The following is a 26,801-nucleotide window of genomic DNA, read 5'->3' as shown; positions in this document are numbered from 1 at the left end:
GCTGCCTGGAGATCTTTTGTTTGGTTTAGTGCTTTCATAGAGCAAGCTAATGGGGCCAGTGGGACAAGATATAGTATGACTTGCTCGGGGTGACACTTCAGTGGCAGGAAGTGAGGCGGACAGTCGGAGCGTGAAAGATTAACGGACGAATTTTACCTACATTCTGTGTATTAAAGCATTAATGTCTGGGCCAGAGACGAGACGTGACTTATTTCAATGGGATGTTTTGGAATTCCAGCTACAAAAGAAAGGCTTGTAAGTTTGAGCAGTCACGCTACCTACCGAGAGTGTCCTGCGTGTTCATTTTTGCTCCATAAATGACAAAATTGTTTGACTTCCGGGTGGGAGATGATATGGGGTTGAAAGCTGGTTTGAGACACTCCAGCTGCCAGTCCCCCCAAAAACCCCCATCTTCCGTCGAAAGCCCCCCCACCAGCATCCCTCAGTCTAAACACACCTGACTTGTAAATATTCTTTATTGCATCGGTAACATAAACGCTCTCAGCGACAGGCCCGTTAGACGATTTTTCCCACACTCTCAGAGTAAGGCCAACCACTCTGTTCTCTAAACAACAGCACTCCAAAGAGGATGGCGAGGCTGACGTAACCTCTCCAGGCTTGAAGGACTTTCAGCAGCTCACCAAGCGTACCTCCACCCAGTTAACCCAAAGAGGACATACAGGGTGTCTGAATTTCCTCCTATGGTGATCTGCTGCAACCAAAATAGGGTTAAGATGAGCAAAAGGTTCACTGGATAGCAAATTTGCTAGATATGCAATTGTAAATTAGCTTTTATCAACCTCTATTAATTTTATATTAACGTTTACTCACCCTCATTTTGTTCCAAACCCAAAGGACTTTCTTCCATTGAATGCAAAAGTAGAAATTTAGTCGATTTTTCATATGTCCGAGCAGCTCTTTTCCATAAAATCAAAGGTTACACGTTATTTTGACAGTCCCCTTTAGGCATTCTACTAACTGTAAGTAACTTTGCAAATACATTACCCTCGCATTAGAGTATAAGTAGCCTGTTAGGTTAGGGTAAGTAGAATAATTAGACATGTAGTCAGTAAAATGTCTGTTGGCGGACTATCAAAATAAAGTGTTAACATATTAAGCAGACAGTCTACTAATACTCTAATGACTGGTAGTTAACATGTAGTTGTAAAGTTACTTTTAGTCAGCATAATGTCTAAAGTAGACTTATCAAAAAGCAATATCTAATCAAAACATACAGTTGGGCTGTCAAGCTTGAAGGACAAAAGCAAGCCACCATACACACGAATAGCGTACTATATTAAAGTATTCTGAAGTTATATGACAGCTTTGACGGAGAAAATTCTTGTGCATCTTGTGATCAACTATACAACATGTCAAATTTGAAGCACATTATAAATAAATAAATGGATCAATAACAAATATTTAATTTAAATCAAATGAAGCAATGAAACTAATTCATAGAAGGGAAAACAAAAACAAAAATACATGTAAATAATAAGAACGCCATCAGATACAATAGGTGCCATCGCACCTTCAGTGCTTGGCCCCTAAATATGTGAGCAAAATTCACAACAACACATTATTCTTAATATCTCTTTAATCACACTGGTCAACATTAATTAAATTCTATCAATCAAAGTAAATCAATATCTCAGGAAAAAAAGGCCCTCACAACTCAGGACAAAAATAGGCACTGCAAGCAGGGAGACCAAAAAAGCACCCTTAAAAGTCAGGCTACATTTGTGTTCAGACTAAACATTTGTCATCTGTTCCATTTTATTTCAAAGAATGCTTTGTTCTCCACTCGGTGCTTATTTTACTGCTCACAGGAGCACTTGCATAGCATTTTCCTCAAACTTCTTGACCTCCCTGTATCACATGTCACTTCAAAAACAACACAGCGCTCTGAGAAAGTATACATATATAATTCATTTCCAATCATTGGACTTTCAATATACAACGGGGTCCAAAAAGTCAGAGACCACTAGTGAAAATGCATTTTTCTTTTCCATTACACTTCATATTATCAGAAAAAAACATTCGCAATTAAAATCCGAATTGAAAAAAATCAACAAGAATATGAGAAAATTTTTGTTTTAATGACACCAGCAATTTTGTGAGCAACATGATGGTCATGTTCTCAAGCATGATTTGAGTACGATTCAGAAATCATCTTGAATCTCTGATGACAAACATTTACTTGATTAGTCACCTAGAAACAGTTTTTCATTTCCCCCATCACCGTTTTTTTTTTTGTTTTAAAGTTGTTTAAAATTCTCAATCTTTAAAAATCTGAATTTGAATGAAAACAAATAAAAAATACCAGATTTCCAATGTAGTCTCAGACTTTTGCCCCTAATTGAAAATTTCCAACAAGTGTTAACAACATTTTAGCAGAGCAAATCTCTTTGAAGCGATGTGAGCTCTTCAAATGACACAGAATTCAAGTAAAGAAGTTGAGGAGCAAACATAAGGCCATTCTAATCTGTTATCTGGATACTGATATTGCATATTGTGATCTTGAAGGACCCATGATTCAGATGAATGTTGCTAAGCATATCTGATTGCACGGCTCACTTGATTTGGAATCGATGGTTCAGGAGTGACTTTGGAGTAGTGTGACATCTGATTGGTCTATTTCAAGTCCTATTAAAGTTCTTCATTCTTACTAGAATGTGGTGATTGACCTGCTCCTCCAGATGCTTCCACCTCCTCAGAGGCACTGTTTTTCGCTTGGAAATTGAGAGAAGCGGAGTTTATGCAGTAGCGTTTCTTTGTTGGTCGAGGTCCATCATCAAAAAGGTGGCCCAGGTGAGCACCACACTACACAGAGAAAAAGAAAGAAAAAAAAAAAAATCAAGAAGTTGTTTTCATAGCTATGCATAAAATATAAATCTGGTTTTGTACCTGACTGCAGGTTGTCTCCACTCTGTGCACCCCGTACGAAAAGTCATCAGTTAGTGTTACAGAGTCCTTATTAATCAAATCAAAAAAGGATGGCCATCCTGTAAAAGCAGTACAACATTGAGGGTTAAGTGAATCTTTGTGTGATCCACAAGCCTATAAACCTTCATTCCGGCATGTGTTTCCATCTCGTGCTGTGCAAGTTTAAAGGTTTTGTCCTCTTCCTGGCCTGTCCTGTTGTTGAAGCTCATTCTGAGTGAATCCTCACATTTTCTTGCCACTCGCTCATTGTCTTTCACTTCTTTTGCTCCAGTGCAATGCAAACTAATCAGTAACCTTAATGTAACACATTGCCTATGCTTAGAATGCAAAGCACATTGGGTTAGGATTATTTGTAAAAGAACAACGGAGAATGTAGGAAAACCTTTGCCCTTTGGTTTGGAAAGAAACTGTTTTAAAATGGCAAGAGTATTTGCGGATGCAAAATTCACCCCCATGATTCTTGGGTGTTTAGTTTGTGGCAAAACCAGATATACAGGGTCGTCCACCTAACCCACTGAACGTGAGATCAGGAAGTGAAACAAACCTCACTGAAAATGGTCAGCGTTATCGGCAGAGTTACAGGCTGTCTCACAGTCACGATTCTTTCATCTGGAAAATTTCTACCCAGTAACAGGGGTGCAAGTGGAAAGAATGGCTGCTTTGGCTCATGGGTGGTCCTGCTCATGGCTCTCTGGGTAGGTGGAACGTCTGGAGAAGAGGAATCTTGGGAACGTACTACTACACAGCCTCTGCTGGCATATTTGTTTAGGTTTTTGACAAAACCCCTACCTACTTTAAAGTACTACCTCCTGATTACTGGTAGAGGGAAAGACATTAAATTAGACGCTGCAAAGCAAAATGAATGAGAAGTACAAGACTACTGGCACTGCAGGGTACACCACATCCAATTATTATTCAAAACAACATAGATGACGTTCTGCAACAACAGAACTGCAATGTTAAGTCTAAATAGTACGTTTTTAAATCTAGAAAACAAAAAAATGAATACTAGGGCATTTAGAGAATATTAGAAATTTAGAGGTAGAAAAACACTACAGTTTAAAAGTTTGGGCTCAGTAAGATTTTTTTTCAGCACATTACATTGACTGACGAACTTTCTATTTATCACAGAATCCTGAAAACAATATATCATGTTTCCATAAAAACAATGAGCAGCGCAACAGTTTTCAGAAAATGGTTATTTTAAATTATAATAATATTTCACAATATTACTGTTTTTACTGTATTTGTGATTACTTAAATGCAGACTTAAAGGGCATAAGAAACTTTCAAAAAATAAATCTCAAGAACTTTTTACTGGTATAAAGCAAATGATCTGTATCTGATGGTACAACATGAGTGTTAAAATATAATTAAGAACCTAACTATGCCATTTCATTTTATGTTGACAAATGTAAGAACCATTTAAGACCTTTTAAGATTTAAGGTTTTCTAAGCACCCACAATTTCTCTGTTCTAAATAATAATGGAGAACTAACAGAAAGAGTTGTTTAAGGGCCAGTGTGGGAGATTTGGCAACCAAGGTTCCTTCGTGCCCTTTATTCTAGTTTTTGACTCTAATTATTGGCAAGCACATCTTGGTAGCTCTATCTGATTTTACATTTCATAATCAGGAGGCAGGAGTCGGTTCACTGCTGTGATACTACATGTGGTAAGAAACAGAAGTCAGTCAGTCATCCACCCGCTCATTCTACACTTTCCCTCCTCAATCCCTCAAATGCCATCTATACTGACCCCTCTCTCTCCTCCCTCTTAGGGAGGAGATGCTTGGCTGAAACTAAAAAGCCACGAAATTCCACTCAGACACAGGAAGCTCTAGGGGGAATATAGGAATCCTATGACTCAGACCGGGAGAATCCCGGCGGATCGTCGCGGAGCTGATCTAATGGAGCTTTATCGCCAGGGCGAGCGGCCCAGTGAATGGAACAGTGTAGCGTCACTCTATCAAAACAGGAAATTGAGTCTATAAGAGTCCAGGCTGCAGCGTTGCCTGCATGCAATGCAGCCCGTTTGGCTCTATGTCGACGACAGTAAAGATTCAACTCCAGCAAAAATCTAATTTTTCAACACGGGGTCCAGATGTTTCTCATTTCGTCCTGTTTTCTGTAGAGGATTGTTGCATACACATTTTACTTTGTTTGGAGAGTGAATAGAAATAGCATCTGCAACCCTGCAGAAGTATGTGATTTGGAGCTCAGATCTGTAAGGGATCAACAATCTGTTGCTGCGATATTACAATTACATCGCATACACTCAACATTCACTTAGTCTGAGCTGATGAGTCTTTTTAAGCTTAAAACAGAAAACATTTAATACATATTTTAAACTCGTAACAGAAAATATACCATTGCAACTACAAAAGCCATGTTAAAAACAAGATGGGAAGCACTTCAAGGAAACTACCAATTCATAACAACTATAATTTGCATTTAATGCTTATTTGCACATCTGCATTAAAATCAAAGTGACTATAAGATACTTTATTAATAACACATTCTTGCATTTAAAAACTGACGGATAAAGTGCAAGATGCATTTTTTAAAAAGGTGAACTATCAATGCATCTTTCATTGTGAGACACTGAAGAACAGTGAGGAGCAACGCAAAAACAACTTTGCCTTGTCTAGACACAATATTTGTTGGCCAATATAACGTTAACATCTCTAAACTATCTTCACTTGACTTTTCTAAGCAAATACTGTTTTAAGGGATTTTTTGTGATTATTTGTCATTTTTTTGTAAGCCATTAACAATATTAATGAGAAAAAAAAAAAACTCAAACTTGTTCTCTATTTGTGAAGGAAGCATGTTTGATATGCACAAATTAAGAATCCCAAAAGATTATGGATGACTGTAGCGGAATGTTTATAGCCAATCATTAATCTCAAAGAGAACAGATAGCGCTTATTAAAATATTTTAGGCATTTTGTAGGATCTTGAAGTCAGGGTGTTGTTCGCTGTAGGTGCTGTAACTCATATATAAAGAAGCATGTGAAGTTTCATGCCCTACACTTGCAGCCTATTAGGCAGCTGACTGGATTCACATTCGTCCTTGCAATCAACCATAAAAGAGGTTGAGAAGGTCAAACTCTCCCTTATTGAGCCAGACAAGAGAAGAATGAGGAGCAATAAGCCTTATCAATACTTTTTTCTCTCTCATTGAGAAACAATTAGGCTTAGTCTTGTACCATTATGTACACAATTACCAAAAGATGTACTGGAGCTGTTCTGAGAATATAAAAATATCAAGCGTTTTTACAAAAATAAACTCATTTGTCTGATTTTGGTTATACGTGAGTGCAGAACCATACCTGATCCAGAGTCAAACTTCTTATCAGACCTGCAAGTACAGTAAGTACCAAATAAAGATGATTTCTAAATCAAAAATGAAGATTAAATACGATAGGCATGTTAAAGACTGGTCATTATGGATACTCACGTGAAAAGAGGGGCACCACAAACGACACAGTGGTAGGTTCCTCCCTCTTTGTTATCTGTGTATTTTCCCGTGAAAGCACTAGGGATGACAAAACAACACAATCTGTGACTTTATACATTAAAATGATCAACTATGTATACTGTTAAGACAATGGTCAGCTCAATAAAATTTCATCATTAAATGCTAATCCATATTACTGCTTATTTCAAAGTGCATTTCCGTTTCCCATGCTCTTGTGTTTATGTAAAAAAAACTGTAAATGGAAGCAACTGACTAAGCATTTCTTATCTACATAAATTGAAGAGGATTTGTGGGTGAACAGAGTAAAAGGCCTCAAAATGCACCTTTCAGATTTCTTTCTTTGCTCTCTTCTCACAGGCTAAGGGGCATTTTTCACATTCCTACTGCCAATGGGCCGATAAATACTTTCCCCACGTGTGTTTTCCCACTGAGCGACGGAGGGAAAGAGGGGAAGTGTCAGTGTTTTCCCTTCTATGCTATACCCTCCTTCTGCTCAACATCTATCTCATGGCATTGGGTCGTTCATGAGAGAATGTGCCATGAGTTTTTTCAGCCAAGTATAAAGAAATATGTACAGGGAATATTCAGTCAAGATGCTAAAACAAGATGCTTGAAAAATCAACATGCAATGTTTGTTATTGCAATTGTTTGGATACACACACTCGTTCTTATCATTTTTCACCATTTAGAATATAAAATATGAATATGAAATGTAACCTTGTGGCTGCTTTTGCTTCATAATCCGGAATAAATGACCCCTTTGAAAAACAATTACTTAATTAAAAATGATTTTATAAATCATTATAAATTTAATTTAAGTAATAATAATTATATTAAATGTGATATTATTATTGTTAATATTACATTTATAATACATTATAAACTATTTACTAATTTGGTTTTTAAACTTTGGTTTTTTGATAAATATTTTTTTATTAAATTGTAGTTTTGCATAGAAAGTGGAAAGTAGAAAGTGACATGCATATAATTTATACATACACACACACACACATACATATATATACACATATATATATATATATATATATATATATATATATATATATATATATATATATATATATATATAAATGAAATAACTGAATAATATAATCTATGAATAATTTATATTTATCTGCAAATTAGGAATACTTAAGCATTAGTTTTTTGGTTTTTAATTCAAGCGTATCCAAACCTTTGACTGAAAGAAAGTGTCTTTTAGTTAGGATGGGTCACCCACCTCTCTGTGCCCTTTTGCTGAGTAACATGGTACTGCATGGGGGTCAATCGCTTCCTCAGCTCCTCCTCGGGGAACGTCTTGGGCCATGTCTTCTTACTTCGGCACGTTCCTACAGGAGAGACAAGTGAGGTAAGGCAAACATAAGTGTTTGTGATCACAAAGTAAAAGTAGTGCAGAATTATTAAAATCAAACAATTATCACTCTAATCTAGGTTTCTATGTGACTCCTTCCAAGCAGGAGTCAGCACTTTTTTCTGGTTATTTTGGTTGCAAATGATTTGGTTTGGCCGATAACAAAGGATGTCTACTTTAATTCCTGACTCGACTCTTGCCTGGAAAAATCACAGTGTCAATGACACACACACACACAGATTTCAAACGCTCCGTCAGTGATGTGCTACAGCCAAAGTATTACGCCGAGGCAAATTTGATTTTCCCTGCATAACATACGCAGTGAGTTATGACATTCTAGATGAGAGCTCATGTTGGCTGTTTATACAGAAGGCAGCGATCTTGACTGCTACACTTGGCCCATAGTTTTATAACAATGCTGACCTCTAGAGGTCAACCTGAGGAATGAGTAATTGTCACCAGAAGGACTTTCAAACTAATTGATTAAATAGCGACACAGCTTCTGCTTATAACAAACTTCAAAACATCAGCCTGGGAAGAAGAAGAAACATAAGAAATATCAAAAATGAGCCCAAAATATCCACTCTGGCAACCATAAGGTCCTCAGAAAAAGACCAATAAAGGGGGCCAGATGTCCATCTGTATGCCATTTAGTCACCGGGACACGCAGCAGTTTTAAATTACATACAATTCTACTGCAATTTCCCATTACAGAGTGCTTTCTCCCTCCTTTCCACCTTTTCTCCTGCTAATAACAATTTTTTCACTCTAGTTCCTGTGGGGTCTGTCCTGCTCCCGTATTGTTCGGCCAGTTTTACGGCTTGCGTTCTGGTGAGAGCGGGTCTCCCTTCACTTAGACTATGTGGAGAATTCCTCTTGACAAGATTGAAACCATGTGAATGGAGGAAATAATGGGGTCTTTAAAGGTCCCTCTGGTGAATGGGCTCCATTGATGGGCCCTGCTCTGTCCAGCGAGTACAAAGTTACTTCTGACAAACATGGGGAAGCGGGGAGGAGTTGCGCAAAGAGGAGGGGGTCGCCTCCCTGCAGGACTCTCCCGTATTCCTTTCGACTCTGTGAGAGGGGTCTTCTGGATCCTATTAGTGAGACAGAGAGAATTCCTATTTTTTGTGTATGGAGGGCTCTGAACACTATTTATACTGTGAGAGAGAGGGAGGCAGAAAGGGGAAAAAAAAGTGTTTTATTTCTTGGTTTGTCTAGAAAAGCCTCTAAGGAGGCATTTAAAGAAATTCAGGAATTTGGTCTGTGTCACCCCCTGCAAATGATTTAGTTTTGGTGCACTGAAAGGTCACGCTACAAATCAGCGCGTTGCTCCAACATCCCTCCGCTATAACCTCAAGCAAAAGTTATTTCCTAATTGGAAGCAAGATTTGTTTTTAGCACGGGCCTTTTGCTTCACACCAAAAATATCACGTCTTCCCCCAGACATTTTTCACACTTCTTCTCACCTATTCTCAACTCATCGCTTTCAAACTTTTTGAGAGTGCTTGCAAGGCAGTGCTGTAGTAATATTACTCAAACATTTGTCTTAGGTTTTGTACTTTCACACTATTAATGTTTCTGTCGTGTAGTAGCACTGAAATGTGTCTCTATACAGGGAAATTCTAAACTGGTTATGTAAGAATCAGGTAAATTTAGAATTATATATATATATATATATATATATATATATATATATATATATATATATATATATACACACACACGCACATTATATTATATATACATTATTGGAGGAGACATTATAAATAAATTAAATAAAATATACAATATTAGTGCTGTCAAACGATTAATCGTGATTAATCGCATACAAAAACGTTTTTGTTTGCATAATATGTTTGTGTTCTGTCTATATTTATTATGTATATATAAATACACACACATACAGAATATATTGACATGTATATACATGTCTATATTTATATTCAAATAATTTATATTATAAATAAATACATTTAATATATAAAACTAATTTCTGAAATATATACATGCTTGTGTGTGTATTTATATATCCATAATAAATATACACAGCACACATACATATATTATGTAAACAAAAACTTCTATTTTGGATGCGATTAATCGCTATTAATAATTTTGACAGCACTATTTGACACACACACACACATGTTGGCGCAGTGGCGCAGTGGATAAGACGTGCCTTTGGTGTGAGAGACCTGGGTTCGAATCCACTGTGAAACACCAATGTGTCCCTGAGCAAGACACTTAACCCCTAGTTGCTCCAGAGGCGTGTGACCTCTGACATATATAGCAATTGTAAGTCACTTTGGATAAAAGCGTCAGCTAAATGAATAAATGTAAAATGTAAATGTAAAAAGAGCAGCACTTTTAGAGTTCATCCCACTCATTGATGTGAGCATAAGTATTGGGACAGTTGAACATAAAAGATTAAAAGCTGCAGTTGCAAAATTATTTAGTTGCAGATCCCTTGCACACAATCACAGCAGTGAGTCTGTGACCCATAGACATCACCAGACTCTTGGTCTCATCCTTTGAAATACTTTTCCCAGCCTTTAATGCAGCCAATTCTAATTGTTGCTTGTTTTGGGGAGTTTCTGCCTTTACTCTCCTCTTCAGCTAGTGAAGTTCATGTTCAATCGGATTTAAATCTGGAGATTGACTTGGGTAATCTAAGACTTTCCATTTCTTTGCTCTTATAAATTCCTTGACTGAACTGGCAAAGTGTTTTGGGTCATTGTCCGGATGCAATATGAAGCACTTCCCAATGAATCTGGTGGCATTTTCTTGAATATTGGTAGGCAAGATGGTTTTGTACCCTTCCAAATTCATTCTGCTACTGTCATCATACATTAAGTCATTAGTAAAGTTGAGAGGGCCTGTTCCAGAGGGAGCCATGCATGCCCATGCCATGACACCACCTCCACCATGCTTTACAGATGAGGCTGTATGCTTGGGATCATTGCAGTTCCCTTTTTTCTCCACATTTTTGCTATCACTTAGATAAAAGTTCATCTTTGTCTCATCGGTCCATAAACACAGTTCCAAAACTCTTCTGGCTCACCTTTTTTGCAAACTCCAGTCTTGCCTTTCTATTTTTGGTGCTGGTCAGAGGTTTGCATCTTGCTGTGTAGCATCTGTAATTCTGTGTCAAAGTCTCCTGAGGACAGTAGATTGTCAGAGCATCACCCCAGCTTTCTGGAAGTTGTTGGTAATTTTACAGACACGTCTTTTAGGGTTCATTTTCACTGCTTTTATGATTTGTCTGTCATCAACTACTGTTGTTTTCTCAGCTGATCAGGTCATTGTTGGTCGCTGGTGTCGCTGGTGGTTTCCAAACTCTTGATTTCTCCATGCCCTTTGTTTTTGCTAGAGCTCTAACTGACTTCCTTTTTTTATTTTAGCATCCAAATTGTTTGCTTTTCTCTCAAAGTCAGCTCCCTCGTCTTCATCCTGATTTGTGTGTGTCATCATCGAATGCAAGATTCAGAATACAGAAGTAATGGATATAACTGATACGACACATTCCCTGCTTTTAATATCTGAAGATTTAATGCAACAGGAAAGATATTTTGTGTGATTTGTTAGAAAGACCTGTGAGGCAACTGTTCCAATACTTATGCTCACATCAGATAGAGGGATGAAACTCTAAAAGTGCTGAACTTCTTAGCTGGTAAAACATCTATGTGTTGAATCACCCAATAATAAAATGTGACATTCTGTAGTTTTGTCTCATATTCATCTTTTAATCATATTTGTAAATGTCTTGACTCCACAGCCAACAGAGCAATTTTGTCTTTACTGTTCCAATACGTTTGGAGGGCACTGTATATGGTTAGTTGACAAATTATATATATATATATATATATATATATATATATATATATATATATATATATATATATATATATATATATATATATATATATATATATATATATATATATATATATATATATATATATATATATATATATATATATATATATATATATATATATATATATATACACATTTATTTATTATATATATATATATTTTTTTTTCTTCCTCCAATAATGTCAGCCTTAGGCATACAACTTTATGTTTTACATTTTTAAATTTTTATATGATTTTGAGCTATGATTTATATGATTTTTTTTTTTTTTTTTTACTTTACAAGCACTATTATTCCTTGAAAAATCCAAATCCTGATGGGTTTTCTTATTTTGACACAGAAACACCCAGTTATTGATATTAACCTACTGATGTGTCTTAATAAAACTATGAAAGGTTTTAACATGCAACAATGATTACTTTACAAATATGCAATTAGATACAACTAACTGATCGAAAAATTCCCTCAGAAAACACCCCGTTTCAAATGTGAGTGTCATCTAAATTCCTAAAATGGAAAATGCAAATACAAATGCAATCATTAGTAGCAATTAGATAATGTTAAAAACTTGACTGATCATGCAGGCTTAAAAGAAGGTAAAACAGTGAGTTAGGCATTATTCCATGAGCAACTGAAGAGCTAAACACAGGAAAAAAATAGCAAAGCAAAAGGTGACATTTCCAGACAAGGGGTCATCAAATGCAGAAAAACCAACTCAAGCATCAGGGGGAACCTGATATCTGGCAGCCAACTATTTAGGAAATGATCTAAAATTTTATCAAAAATATTATCTATTCACCTGTTGAGTAGTCCATGCATTTTTGTGAAGACAGTCAAGGTGAAGAATACAGGATAAAGCTCAATGTCAGGCTGCCTTTAGATGAATCCAGAAGTTGGTTTCTCCACAAGTGACCTTATCATCAACCAAACACACACACACACACACACACACAAACCCCTTGCCGAACGCTTACACACGCGTGTGCGCACATATGAAAGCATCAAGAAAGCAAAGCACACTGCACACACACAGTATCCAGGTGACCTGAGGGGAGCCCGCAGGCCTTGAGTTTTACAGGTTGGCCTTGGCTGACCAGATGCAGTAGATTGAACCCGGACATGGCTGTGGCCGATGCTGCTGGGAGAACAGAAACAGTGGCGAGACGGGAGCAGCCTGCTAAAACACCCTCCTACCACTCAGGCTAAAAAATAATAAAGACAAACATAGGCGAGGAGGGGGAGGAAGGAGAAAAAAAACACAGCATAGGTCAACACAGATGGTGTCACAGAGTCACAGAGATGGACACTTAGAGCAGCCTATCACGGGACAGCTGACACTTCTCATGCAGGGAAAGACTGATTAACGTCACTGTGTAAAGAGAGAGAAGTGAACGGGAATGATAAATATGTAAAAACATATTACCCACAATTCAAATGAGAACCTTGCACCCTTAAGACATGTTTACTTGCGTAAATGACAGTTAAATGTACATCACAAGGTATAATATTAAATTCATATTAAATAGTGGCATATTGAGTTTTAATTTTAATAAAGGCTTTTTAATATTATACCTCACAGGGGCTCATAAATAAAATAAAATGTTTAGCCAACAACCTTAAAGCAGCCGATTTTTATTTTTGAATTTTTGACTGCTAACAGTCTATATGAAAGGCCATTTTTGCCATGAGAGATTTTTTTTTTTTTAAAAGGTAACTGCATCTTTCTTCTCTCACAATTTAGACTTTTTTCCCCTCACAGTTGCAAGTTTATCTCACAATTTGGACTTTTTTTTCTCAGAATTAGTTAATTAGTTACAAGTTAACATCTCACCATTAAATTTTTTTTTTTTTTTTTGTCATAATTAAGAAAATATCATGCAATTCTCAGTTTATATCTCACAATTCTGAATGTTTCCCTTGGAATTGTGAAAAACAAAATCTGAATTGTAAAATATAAACTCAAAAAAAGTCAAAATTGTGAGATAAAAAGTTGCGGTTACCTTTTTTGCTTTTAATTTCAGGCTTCCATAAATACATTTTAAGCAGTGAAGAGAGAATAATGGGAAAAATAATTATTTGACATTTTTGAGAAGTGATTAAAAGGTCAGAGAACTTCATTAGTGGATCCAACATATATTTTATGTCAAGTTTAATGAGCTGGGTTATTAGTTTTAGAATTCAGAGCCTTGAGAAGACACAGAAAAAAAAAAAAAAAAAGTGCAGAAGCATTTTGCATAGAAAACAGATAAAAAAATAAATAAAGCTGCCATACACCGAGCTTATCAGCGGTTTCTATGGCTGTAGCACATCAGTTGTGTGTCTGTGGGCCATAAAGAGAAAACTAAACCTTATAATTCAATTTATACTAATACACATGCAACTTTGCTTATATCAGCTGTACTACAAAGAACACTTGCAAACCAATGCACGACACGACAATCTAGTTTGCTTCTCATTTAATTAAACTTCTCATTTAAATATCGTATATTATATATCCTAACCAAATTGGTTACAGTACCTAGCGTAGTGGGTGGAATCAGTGCTAGGAGCGGCCTTGCGGACTTATGGGAATAACTGCATTGAAGCAGGGCCATGGATGCGAGCGGGGCCATGGATCGGAGAAGACGGGCAGCCATCCTGGCCTACGGCAAACTCGAGCGTATGCTGAAGAATGCAGGAAGGGTTTTAAGACCTTCTCCAAGCCTTCTTATAACTCTAAATATAAAGACCTATGAAAAATGTAGCGTTAAAACTGTTAGAGGCCAAAGAGTGTGGGGAATTACAGCTGAACTATGGAATCAATAACAGGCAAAGCCACAGAGCGCTAGTGAAGCTGTAGTTTATAAGGAATGAGGTCCATCTAGTGGTAGTGCAGGTGTGTGAGGAAAAGGGAGAGATCTTTTCATCTACTGCAACAAGGAGACAGGAGAAGAGTACAAATGACATATCATCAGAAAGAGCTTGATATGAACATTTTTCAGTGGATAAATAATATTTTGATATCATATTTATATATGCATTATATGTAGCATCTGCCACCAAACAAGCTTGGGTCTCATGTCTCATTTTTTATTTTTAATCAGCTAATCTTTTAGTATGAAATCAGTTCTCCTCAAATTCACGGAGTAACCACAGCTGTAGTTCATCACATTAACTATGAACATATTCCACTTTTGACCAGAAATTGTCTAAATACATTTTGTCTTAATCTTCAACGATATATTTCAACAAATATTTTTTTACCATTTAAAAATATTTTGTGTGAAACTTGGTTTGATATTTTGGCATAATTTTATATACATTTTATATACATATACATATACAAGAAAAGAAACTAAAGAAAAAAATAATTTATAAAAACATTTTAAAAAATATATTAAATATATTAAATCATTCTGATATATTAAAAATATTTTATATTACAATATACAATATTTTGTAAAAATCACACCACTGACCAAAATTAATAAGGCAACCATGATTGCTATGTATCTAAAATTCAGAATTGTTACAGAAAATGAATGCAACAGCATTCAGACACTTGTTGTTACTCAAGTGACTCTTCACCTAGGACTGGTCTGTCTGGCACGAGTGGGTTTAACACACAAACAGATATAGACACAAGCAAGGCCACATTTTAAAAATACCCAGCAATCACTTGCAGAGAGGACTATAAATAGAGCTCGATTACAGCTCTGCAGAATCACACCACAGGTCTGCGTTTGTCTACAGCTTGACGTTTGCATTCCAGAAAGATCTCTTTAAATGATTTTATCCGGTTTCCTCCAATCTTACTGCATGTGTATTTTATTAATTGATTTATTTTACTCTGTTTAGCTGCATTGATGAATCACATGCAAGGAAAGCCAAATCTTCATTTAATTAATTTCTGTAAAGCCGAACTGGAACTTGATGAGAGAGGCTCGTTAAACAAATGCTATTTTGACAACTGCCCTTATCTATTGAACTACAAAAAGAACAAGCTCTCCACAGCAGGCAAAATAAGTGCATTTGAAGCCTCTACTCACCAAAAATATCAAGTGCTCTTTATAAATAAAGCATGCTTGATACTTGGGGTAAAGTGACAGTCATAACTATATAAGGTCATAAAGCGACAGATGAGAACTGAAATGTTTTAAAGCAGATCAGATTTGTGTAAATGATTGCCTGGTTTTGGTGGTGAACAACGATTAAGTGAATGCTGGCAAATCAGAAGTGTATGAATATCTCAAGCATGTGAAACTTTGGCACATCCAAACTGCCTTTAGTAACAAGGCTGTTTTGTTACAGATACAGTGAAGGATATTTAACATATTGAATAGGACATTTACACCAGAATTGTATGACTCACAAGCACAAACATGATATAATTGTATCTGTATTATTACATTAAATGTCCATTGGATGTCTGAACAGTTTATTAGATAGGTGTCAGTACTTTAGAGTGCAATTAAATAAACATGACATAAAATATTAATGACTTTTAATAGTCTACACTTACAAAGAAGTGCCATGGCATAGCCTACCTGAAAGTATGGAGTTGGTAGCACAGTCATTTTTGTAAGGGCGTGGTTTGCATAAACAAAATGATACTTAATAAAATGCTATGACATCACGTGTAGGAGGATACATGATAATACAAACATAGTATACAAAAATATAGAAGACTAGGACAACTCGCTGTGGCTATATTTACGTAATATTCTGTCATATTAAATTAAAATATAAGCATAATAACAGATGGAACAAACATATGGCATACATATTTCAACTGCGTCAATTTTAAACTGACAGTAAAGTATAACGGTGTTGTGTTACACATTCAACGCGTAGTCATAGAGACCCTGTTGCCTACATTAAAGTCACTTAAAAAGTGCCCAATAAACAATACAAACATATAAGAAGTAGTAACACGTACCAGACCGAGAAGAACAGCAGACTAGAGAGTGAAGGAGAGCATTTGTCAAACAGCGACACGACTGTGTACTTCTTAGGTAATGACAAGTGCATTCTGGGAAATTCCTCTCGCTGGGAAGACGAGCTCCAAATATGAGCAATGCGTAATTTGCGCGCATAGTTATTCAGCGCGAAGCAGTCTGTGCGCTTTGGTAAACTAATTACGTCATTAGATTGTGCCATAATGTATAATGTTGTTATCGGGTCTAAACGGACGTATAAGAACCCTCACTAGATTTGGCTTTGCATGCCATTATCACATCCTACTGCTTTCGATTGCTGGTCCGGAATAAAGCTGGTCTGGGATCAGCCAAGTTGAGCCAACTAGTGAAACGCGAAAAGCTGTGGCTTTATGAAAAGATAATACTACTAATAAGATAAAACATTAAAACAATTTAATCATAGAATGGGAAGTGTATTAATCATCCTAGAATTCATTTTTATGAACTGATCGTGGCCATATTCCATATTTTAAATGCTTTCTATTAATGATTCAAAATAAATTTCGATTATAATTTACCATTGAATGTTACGCAATACATTAAACGTCCTACATTAGTAGGCTATGGTTATTTTAGTGGTGCTACTTATTAATATTTTTACTTTAGGATCCTTTAGATGGGTTAGAAACTGGAAATGAAGCAGGCAAAATAAATTATATAACTATTTAAAGTGAGTATAAAGCTTAAAATGGGTGTATTTTGAATAGCTTCTATGTTTTCTCTGATTACCAAATTAATATAAATAATTGTTGCAAAATAGGACTGAAATGCCCAGTTTTGCATCTGAAAATTGTAATACTTATGAATCATGTACTTACTTTGCTTACTAATATATAAATTATACATTTTAAAAACATTCCATAAATTCAAAATCATCTCTTAGTTCTCATTTTTAATCTCCAAGACTAAAAACAAACTTGAAGTCTTAAGACCACACCATTATGCTTTCAATTGCACTACTAACTTGTCACCTAGATATCTGGCGTGGGCAAGAACCGTTAACTTTTCTTAGAAACGTTTTCAACAATTAAAAGACCAACATTATCTAAAAAGCCATTTCCATTTTTTTATATAAATGTAGATGGGAAAGCAAAGTTAAAATGTGCTCATGTAGATTATGTAATGAATCTCGTCAAGGAAAGAGATAAACATGAGTAATAAACAAGTACGTTTTATTTACCTCATATCCACCCGAACTGCATCTAAACAAAAGCTGATAAATCTTTCTGTGATCCAAAATAGACATGACCGCAGCATGACATGCTCTGTTTATGAATGTGTCCTGATACAAATTAGAATCAGATCACCATATCAGGCTGCAACCGTAGCACAAGTGTGTACAAGAAAGTCAGAAAACAACTTCCATCAAAAAACGTCTCCTTTGGAAATTTAGAAGGGCCGGGGACCGATTAAAAACAGCGACAGGGTGGCATTTAAAATCTGCCAAATGACCAGTGGGGGGGGGGGGGGGGGGGGGGGGCATCCATGTGCACCAATTATAATGGGAAAAGCATAACTTTCAAAATATAAACAAAACGACAGTAAATAATTATATACTTGAATATAACAGGCTGTGACAATTAAGACTAGTGTTCAGAGACGTGGCATTGAAGGGGAACACAATTGTTCGTTTCTCTCACAAAGCCATGTAGACCCTTCCACATGACACGTCTCTGAATGCAGCAGTGTAGTTATTCTGTTGGCAAGAAACAAACGAGAGCTTATAACGATTTCAGTTTCATACAGATGATTTCAACCACCACCATTCAACAAGATATTTACAGTACCCCTTTCTAGAGTGTGTGCATGCTGCTCTTGGACTAAAAACTACAAAAATAAAAATAAAATAATAAAATAATAATAATAAAGGGAATACATTGGCTAAAACAGCATCAGGGAAATAAACATCCACAATATATGATACAATTCAAAGCTTAAATATAGGCATACTTTAACCAGCACATGCAGCTATGTATAGCCCAACAGAGCTCCTTGGAATTAAGGAGGGGAGTTAGTTACATAAAAAATAAGCAGAGGCTGGAAAACTCTCATTTGTGTTGTGAGATTTAAAGTTGGAAGCCATTTTTGTCATTGAATCCATAACGACGGTTTATCAAAAAAAAAAAAAAAAAAAAAAAATTTGTGTCCACTTGCACCAGACATGAGAAGGACAGAGGTTGCGCTGTCCACCTCTCCTAAAAGTTCCAACCGAGCAACTCTTTCTCGACCGGTTTCACACCAGTGTGTGCATCTCCCTTGCTTTCCTTGATACCGAAAAACAGGAAAAAAAAAAACAAAAAAAACAAACAGCAGCTCACAGGTTTAAACACCATTGCTTGCATATGGCTGACAAAACTGATTGGGTGTCCCAGGTCACCCAACTGTAAAAGCTCCTGAACGTGGTTCTCTCTGGTAAAGAGGACGCAGGAGAAGGGAGTCTCGTATATAGCGAAAGAGAGAGCAGACAGGATGGTGGTGGCCGTTAGCATGTGCCTCAAGAGAAACCCAGTGAGCTGGATGTGCTGGATCGCTGGTTCAGGCGAGACATGCTGTTCATGCTGGAGCTGGAGGGCTTGAGGGGCGTGCTGGAGCCCAGGGCTTGTGGAAAACGCTGGTGGTAGCGATCCAGACGTAGATACTTGACCGTCACCAGCTTACCTGTAGAAAAGACAGGACAGGTTTAAACGGACTGAAAATTGCAGTTCTTCTGATTAATCTACAATAAATGCAGCATTCATTTACCATCAAACCAGGAGCCATGAAGCGCTTTGAAGGCTTTCCCAGAATGCTCTGCTGAAAGGCACTTCACATAAACGCAGCCCTAGATGAGAACAAAATCATACAGCAAATCGACCCATTAATTAAACGCTTCTAGGAATATTACTCTGTTCCAAAACTAAGAAAAATTCTAAGGCAACAACATATTCTTTGTCAACAAGGCAATACCAGAATGCACTAGTAAACATTAAGTAAAAAAACTTGAGATGATGAATGAGGTAAAAAGAAATACAGTTGTGTGTAACAAAATATATTATGTATTGTTTGTCCCATTTCATTTTGCTAATATTATCTAGTAGTACCCATTAGCTTAGCATCATGCTAACATCAAACTCCATTCAAATCAATTGAGTAAAGTCAATTTATACGATCAGCTTGAAAGCAATCCAATATGGTGAAAAATTATGTTCAGAGTACTCAAATATAGCTTATTTTACCCAATATTTGTATGTCCCATTGGAATAAACTGAGTCAAGTCAATTTGTGTGGTGTGAGGAGTTGTTGCTGTTGTTGTAGTGTTGCAAATTGGCCACTTATGAGGGTCCATGATGGCTGGGATACTGCCTTTGAAGGCAGCAGGCAACTCATTAGCTTTTGGACAAGAACATACAGTAGTCAACATATGAAGTGGATCAAACCCTTTCATCAAAGTTGTTCTAAAACTTAAAACCAAAATGCGTTCTTGTCTTAGGACAACTTTGATTAACTTTTTTGATCCACTTCTAATTTTGACTACTTTATAAACCCACGCTGTATATTTTGTAATGAATCACACAGGATACTCGCCTCTCTCGAGTTTTTGTCAACAGCTATGTGAACGATTCCATCGTTATCACTGCACTTCTCCAAAATGGCTTCTTGAATGGCGAGGTGCCAGTTTTCCCCCACTTCCCTGTTCAAGAGGGAAATATTGAGCAGTGAGACTACATTTCTCTAAAACACTATCATGCAAAACTACATAAAATTATGCAAAGTAAATTCATGTTACTTGTGTGGTCACATGAAAAAGTCCTTGAGAAACTTACATGACAGGATCAAACATGTTGCGAATCTTCAAGCATGGCGTTAAGCTATTTGGTGGCGAATTTCTTCGGTCCAGCGGAAATGCTGAAGAACAAAACAAGACACTTTAGGTTCATAAACACATTCTATAAGTGATCCTAAAATCTGGCTCGTGAGATCCAGATTTAGCTCTAACCCATATCAAACACACCTGAGCATGCTAATCAATATCTTCAGGATCATTAGAAAAATCATTAGGTAGGTGTGTTTGATAAGGGTTGGAGCTAAACTCTGCAGGAAAGTGTGTCTCGCGAGCCAGATTTGAGGATCACTGCTCTATATGTACAAAATAATGTAGAATGTGTGTTGAATGTTTAGTATCGGTTACATTTGCATTAACAGGAAGTTAGTCCTCCAAACAAGTCAATCAGAAGGAGTGTCCACACACTTATGTCCATGTATTAATCCAAAAAAGGCACAAGTTTGACCTTAAAATGCAGATGGTTGACTCCACACGAAGAAAACCTTACCTTGGCCTTGCCACACTTTGGAGGGCATGCCGGACATCTTATCAGGTGACATTGAGGGCTGAAGCCACCGCCACACCATGAAGTCCGCCCCTCCAATCCTCTGCGTTTCTGTCCGGATGCGGGACTCATTAGCTGAGAGGAATGCAACGGCTCTGTCCCACACCTTCTTCATCTTCTTTCTGAGAGAATGATACAATACACATACTCTTCAGAATACACTACACCGGGAAAAGAGGGTGTTTCATCCAAAAATGCAAAACGAGCTGAAACCAAATTTACACTACAAAGACGCAATACCTGTCTTGAGGCTGGACAAGAGTGTCACGGACATGAGGGATGGGCAAATACCGCTGCAAGTCCTTATTCTTCTGACAGGCTTCATTGTGGCTTCTTATTACATCTGTGAAAACACAAAGCACAGGTGTTTAAGATGCTTTACACCTGCATTGTGTAATTTCTGTGCTAAAATTACAGCCCCAACGATAAGATAGTCTTACCGATGATCCTCTCTACCATGTCATACATCCGTCTGGTTTCCTCCTCTTCTTTGCGCCATCTGTATTTCATGTAATATACCACACCCAAAACTACACCGATGCCTACAGAGAAATGCAGGAAAATTAATGAAAAGACTTAGATCTTCCCCGTGCAGAAAGCACCAACTTCTACAGAAAGTAGAAGCCAACCTGCAAGGACGAAGAGAACTCTGTGGATCACAGTGAAGAAGGCGCGTCTGAGGCGACAGAAGAAGGACATGCGAGAGTGGATGGACTCCAGTCGTGAGATTTCCGATACATCCTCTATGGGCTGAGCAGGGTCGGCACCAATCAACCTGGCAAGAAACCAACACACCTCAAATGAACACAGGAAAACGGCACACACAGAGCGATACTAAAGGTGTGAATGTTACAGACAGACAGACAGACTTTGGATGGACATCAGGTACCTTATACCGACAACATCTTTGGTTTTCATGACCCACTCTAAAGACGTTTCAATCAAGTTTTCATAGGCTTCATTTTGGAGCTTGAAAGAGAAAGATGCTTTATTAAGTTGTGCATTTTCATATGGGTAGAGTTATTATTTCCCAAATTATACAATGAAATATGACAAAAGGTCTTTGTCAATTAAAGAAACAATGCAATTTGACTCGAACAGAAAATGGAGATCAAACCCTTCAATAAATAAAACAAACCTTGAGGTATGTAGAGGCGTTACTAAAAGAAACACTTCTGTTTAAAGGATTTTTAAGGTCTCCACAATCATGTTCTCCTGAAAGGCAATCAAATGGTTGCATTTTTTTAATGCTGCATATATTAAAACAAAAATATATTTATGATGAGTACGTATAAATAGATTTAAGTTGCATCTATATGCTCACCTGCGACACTGGCCAGGTGCTCATGTAGAGACAGGAGCAGGCTAAGGATGAGGTCTTTGTCTTTGACGTCCTGTTCAAATCAATGCAAGTGATTGTTGAGAGTGCATGGGAGTGAGAGTGCTTTTTGGTGGAATTTGCTTGACTAAAATTTTAAAACATGGGACACAGGTGAGCAGATACTTACATACTGCAGATCAAACTCTGGTCCGAATGGGTGAAGTATGACTGAAAAAGAAAGAAAAGCAAGTTGACAAATAGCATTACTTAGCACTAGACAAATTATAATGATATGACTGGATGGTATTTTCCAACTATGCCGTGGAGGAGGGCTGCTCATCGTCTCACACTTGAGGGTGTGACTACGAGCGAGAGCTTCTCGCCATCTCACACTTGAGTCATTGTCTGAACATTGTGCTTCTGTCCTCACTCTGGCCCGGGCCCAGATTTAGCACAGCAACTGCCCTGCGTGTCTCAATCATAGACTGCATTGGTCTGGCTTATCAGACGTGAGCCATCTGATGTTGCAAGCCATTTAATCCATCAATCTCTGAGAGGAAGCCATATACTCCGGAAAAACAATTGCTTTTAAGTTTCAAGACTAAGTCTGGCCTAGAGATCCCATTCTGCTGTTTTTTTGGTTGAGTGGTTGAGCTATAGATGTGAATGGCTTAAACCTTCTTAACCGTGGTAAAACCACTAAAATACATGGCCAAAAAGTGGCCTACAGACCTTAAGTCAAGAGTTAATTTTAACTCTTTAATTAGTTAAAACGGACTACACTGTTGTTTAACAACATAATTGTTCAGGAGACAAAACGTCTTTAATGAAACAAATTTCAGTAAAGAAAACTCCTTAAAACAGTTTTACAAGTTGCCAATTGTGAGATCTAGGACATTTATACAGTGCATGCCATTGTAAAGACTTTCAAATCTATCCTGCATGATGTCCAATCCAACTAAGGTTGGTTTCTTTTATAACAGCAGAATTAACAACAATAAAATAAACAACATTATCATAACCACCTTCATTATAATAAACAGTGTACAAAATTTGAAGTAGCACTTGTTTCCCTGATAAGTTCTTAAAACCTACTAAAATATTAGACACCACAGAACTAAACTTGCTCAGAATTGGATACTTGCATACTATAAAAAAAATAGCATACTACACAATGATAATCATTTCAAACAGCTCTGTGCTACATAGTTACCACATCACCTTGTTACACTGCAGTTATTCAGCAAGTAGCATCCAGTTCTCAATTAAGAAACAAAAGTGAACATTTGACATTTTTTGCAGCCTGATCAAATAATGAGTCAGGATGTTTTAAATGCCTTTAAGTCGTCATACTGGAAGATCAAGTCAAGCATATTGCTTTGTGGGATATTGTATTGAATGTTCTGACATATTTCTTGCACACAGACTACTTTAATACTGTGCATATGTAGTGCACACACAGCAGAAATACTAGTAGTACAATTAGTTCAACAATCTAAGCAAGTAAAAATCTGATACACATGCTGTATGTGTCACACTCAAAGTGAGAATTAGGCATTTAGCCGGCCAGAGAGAAGTCAGTCACTCTAGCTGGTCGCAAGCTCCCAGAGTCCCCTGAGAGAGACAATTAGGCCGCTTTAGCTTGTCTGTGACCTAGATGTCTGCAACACGCTCTACAGTCAAAGCTCCCTCCCTAAGAGACCGGCCATGCCACAAATATACATAGTAATTCATCAGTCGGCTTCCTCTCAAGAGCCGTCTCTGCCTCCAGAGCACTTTACTCTGATGGTACTTAAGCTATTTAAACTGAGTGGCATTGCATGCACATCCAAGAACAGACTCTCTCTCATCTGGGAAAATGCATCAAAAGATTAATGCTTGCTATCACATTATGACCATAAAGGATGTCAACATGTCAAAATGTGGGGACTACCAGACTGGCAATGATTATCATCAAATAACAGACACTGCGAGGGTTCCCACACTTTTCAAGAGCAAATTTCCATGACTTTTCCAGTCATTTATTAATTCCTGAGTATTTAAAATAATTCTATTTAATTTATTTTGAAAAATTACTTAAAGAACAAATCTTAAAACATATATATTAAAATGATTGGAATTCTGCAAAAAAAGAAAAAAGAAAAATTTAAATTCTCAATTAACAAATTAATAATTTACATAAACATTTTAACTAGTCTGAAGTGCATATCAGGTACATTATGGGTTGCAGACTAGTTTTAGTCCACAAAAAAGGCAATATTTGACTGATCAAAAAATGTATATAAATTCTTATGTATTCATATTTAAATTTAGCACAAACTCACTTCCAGTAAAAAAAAAATGTATATATATATATATATATATATATATATATATATATATATATATATATATATATATATATATATAAAAGATACTAAACCGCAGTGTACAGAGAATCATTTAAGGGATCATACACTACTATAAATAGCACTGATTTAACACCATTATAATCTCAAAGAATTATGGTATTATAGTTCAAAACACAATGTACTACATTACTATACCCTAGTATTTACGTGACAATCATTCTATGCATCAATGCACCATGGTAATACCATCGGACATACACCACGGTAATGCCACGTTTTTTAAATGTTTCATGGTATTAAAACTTTTTTTTTTAAAAAGACTGGGGGTACAACATAAATATTATTTTATATGAATACTGTACACACTAGCATTCCAAGCACCATAGTATTACAAACTGGTACATCACTGCACCGTAGCACAACCATGCGTTTTGGATAAAGGATGCTGGTGATGATATTTTTTTCTGTATGTTGCATGGTAGCACCATGGTATTCTTGGAAACTGGTTGGAAGTAATACAATCATTTGCTATGGTTTTTATGTGGTATTCAATCATTAGCATCGAACACTACCAGGTACCATGTAAATATCATCCAACATGAATATAGTACTTATCAACATTCAGTATTTGTATACATACTACATAATAAAACGGCACTTTCTGATAGCAATGCTTGTAAACCACCTCAAAATGTTGCTTAGGGATACATCTGACTTGGTTTTGAGACATGCCACCACTTCATACTTACTGCCTGCATCCCCCTCGGAGGAGCTGGAGCCCCTCATCCGCAGGTACATGAGGCCCAGCAGGACGAAGAACAGGCAGGCGGCTGTCAGGAGGAACATGGACAGGTAGTGAGCGCTGAAGCCGCCGGTGGCGGACACTTCCTCCCGTTTAAACTGCTGCAGGAGCTCGTCCTCGGGGACCGCGGTGTGCTGCTTGGGCTTGAGGGCTGAGGCATGGCTGTAGGAGTGGTTGGAACCGGTGTGGTTCGAGTGGTTCGCTCGGTAGGTCGCGGTGTAGGAGGAAAAGCGCGGTCTGAGCCCGATACTGAACCGATCACTGCTGCTGCAGGGGGACTCGCCGTCTCCGTTGTCGAGGTGGTTCTTATTAAAAGAACCGGATGGCATACCACCGTCGCTACTGTTATCCTCCCCGTCGTCAATCCCGGAGAGTGTCTGGTAGCAGCGGCTCACGTAGCTTCCGCTGCTCTCCCTCGGTTTCTTATCTCGTTGCCCGTGCATATCTAGACTGAAGTCAGGAGTATCATGCAACGTTTTCTCCGCGCTCCAGACGCTCCGGTACGGGGAAGAAGAAGAGGCGGGTGGACTGTGTCTGGAAGTCAGACGGCGTTCGCGGGCACGCTCTCGTTCACCCTCCTCTTCCTCCTCCTCCTCGTCTGAATCAGAGTAATCCCTGGCTAACCTACTACTTTTAGACTCATAGAACGCCTTATTCCCGTTCAAAGCCCGACTGTCTCTTCCCGTCTCCTCCAAATCGTTGGATTTGCCTCGGTCTGCCCACCACGGAGACGCAGAAATGCTTTTCCTGTCCACGGATAAGCCGAGGGAGGCGGCGGGTGTTCCCGAAGGCCTGACGGTGGGAGTCTGCAGCGCGGATCCTCGGTCTCTCCTGCTGCCGCCGTGATTCGGGCCTCCTTTCTTCTGCGGCGCCTCCGCGTCCGACTCGTCCGAGCTGAAGCCCAGCAGGAACTTTCCGGGTCTGCGCTTTTCGCTCCGGCTGGCGCTCAGACGCGTGACGTCACCGTCCGGTGGCCTGGCGCTGAGTCCCGGAGCTCGCGTCGCGGCGTTGCTGTTGCTAGCGCCGCTACCGCCGTTGCTGTTGATACTCCCGCTGCTGCTGCGTCCTTTTCCGCTCCGGGAGCCCCGCGGCTGTGGCTGCTCCTCCCGCAGCTTTTTGAGTTTCTTCAAGTACACGGGCCGCGTGTACTCCGTCACGGGGCCCGGGGTGTAGCCGAGCCGTTTTAATTCAGACACAAGCTCCTCATCCGTTAACTGTGCAGACGCCATCTTTGTACGAAAAAACGCACACCGCGAGACACGGCGGAAGTGACGTAGAAGTAAGCGGACAGACGGCCAACTTGAAAGGATTTAAACTGAAAACTTAA

General features: G+C 37.9%; 2 protein-coding genes across 7 annotated transcripts; both read right to left on the bottom strand.

The window, feature by feature from the left end:
* Positions 1-1,411: 1,411 nt before the first annotated feature.
* Positions 1,412-16,922, bottom strand: LOC306858777 (methionine-R-sulfoxide reductase B3, mitochondrial-like). Of its 6 annotated transcripts, none has more exons than XM_079399497.1 (8): positions 16,594-16,674; positions 16,177-16,201; positions 12,721-12,877; positions 7,667-7,775; positions 6,406-6,483; positions 6,278-6,306; positions 2,908-3,005; positions 1,412-2,823 (listed from the first exon to the last, which is right to left on the bottom strand). In XM_079399497.1, the coding sequence occupies exons 3-8, from the start codon at positions 12,794-12,796 to the stop codon at positions 2,650-2,652; spliced, it is 564 nt and encodes a 187-aa protein (XP_079255623.1). In that variant the 5' UTR covers positions 12,797-12,877; positions 16,177-16,201; positions 16,594-16,674; the 3' UTR covers positions 1,412-2,649. The 6 variants fall into 6 exon arrangements, with proteins under 6 accessions (XP_079255623.1, XP_079255624.1, XP_079255621.1 ...); XM_079399498.1 differs by lacking the exon at positions 16,177-16,201 and adding an exon at positions 14,194-14,339 and having other exon boundaries at positions 16,594-16,671; XM_079399495.1 differs by lacking the exon at positions 16,177-16,201 and having other exon boundaries at positions 16,594-16,922.
* An 869-nt stretch (positions 16,923-17,791) lies between these two features.
* LOC306858763 (inner nuclear membrane protein Man1-like) lies at positions 17,792-26,722 on the bottom strand. Its single transcript, XM_079399473.1, has 13 exons — positions 25,422-26,722; positions 22,509-22,549; positions 22,325-22,394; positions 22,139-22,215; positions 21,890-21,969; positions 21,630-21,775; positions 21,441-21,542; positions 21,241-21,343; positions 20,944-21,122; positions 20,437-20,518; positions 20,198-20,303; positions 19,376-19,454; positions 17,792-19,291 (listed from the first exon to the last, which is right to left on the bottom strand). Exons 1-13 carry the CDS (start codon positions 26,701-26,703, stop codon positions 19,128-19,130), a joined length of 2,511 nt encoding a protein of 836 aa, XP_079255599.1. The 5' UTR covers positions 26,704-26,722; the 3' UTR covers positions 17,792-19,127.
* Between the last annotated feature and the right edge of the window lie 79 nt (positions 26,723-26,801).

This window comes from Barbus barbus (assembly GCF_936440315.1).
Source record: "Barbus barbus genome assembly, chromosome: 39".
Taxonomy (NCBI): domain Eukaryota; kingdom Metazoa; phylum Chordata; class Actinopteri; order Cypriniformes; family Cyprinidae; genus Barbus; species Barbus barbus.
This window is presented reverse-complemented; position numbering and strand designations above follow the sequence as displayed.

Excerpts from the sequence above, each read along its gene's own strand:
- LOC306858763 (XM_079399473.1), bottom strand. The coding sequence starts at position 26,703 with ATGGCGTCTGCACAGTTAACGGATGAGGAGCTTGTGTCTGAATTAAAA. Across the intron at positions 22,216-22,324 it reads GCACCTGGCCAGTGTCGCAG|GAGAACATGATTGTGGAGAC; the intron begins GTGAGCATATAG and ends ATTGCCTTTCAG. Across the intron at positions 19,292-19,375 it reads TCATGGCTCCTGGTTTGATG|GTAAGCTGGTGACGGTCAAG; the intron begins GTAAATGAATGC and ends TCTTTTCTACAG.
- LOC306858777 (XM_079399493.1), bottom strand. The coding sequence starts at position 14,311 with ATGGCTGCCCGTCTTCTCCGATCCATGGCCCCGCTCGCATCCATGGCC. Across the intron at positions 7,776-14,193 it reads GATTCCACCCACTACGCTAG|GAACGTGCCGAAGTAAGAAG; the intron begins GTACTGTAACCA and ends TCTCTCCTGTAG. Across the intron at positions 2,824-2,907 it reads TGGAGACAACCTGCAGTCAG|TGTGGTGCTCACCTGGGCCA; the intron begins GTACAAAACCAG and ends TTCTCTGTGTAG.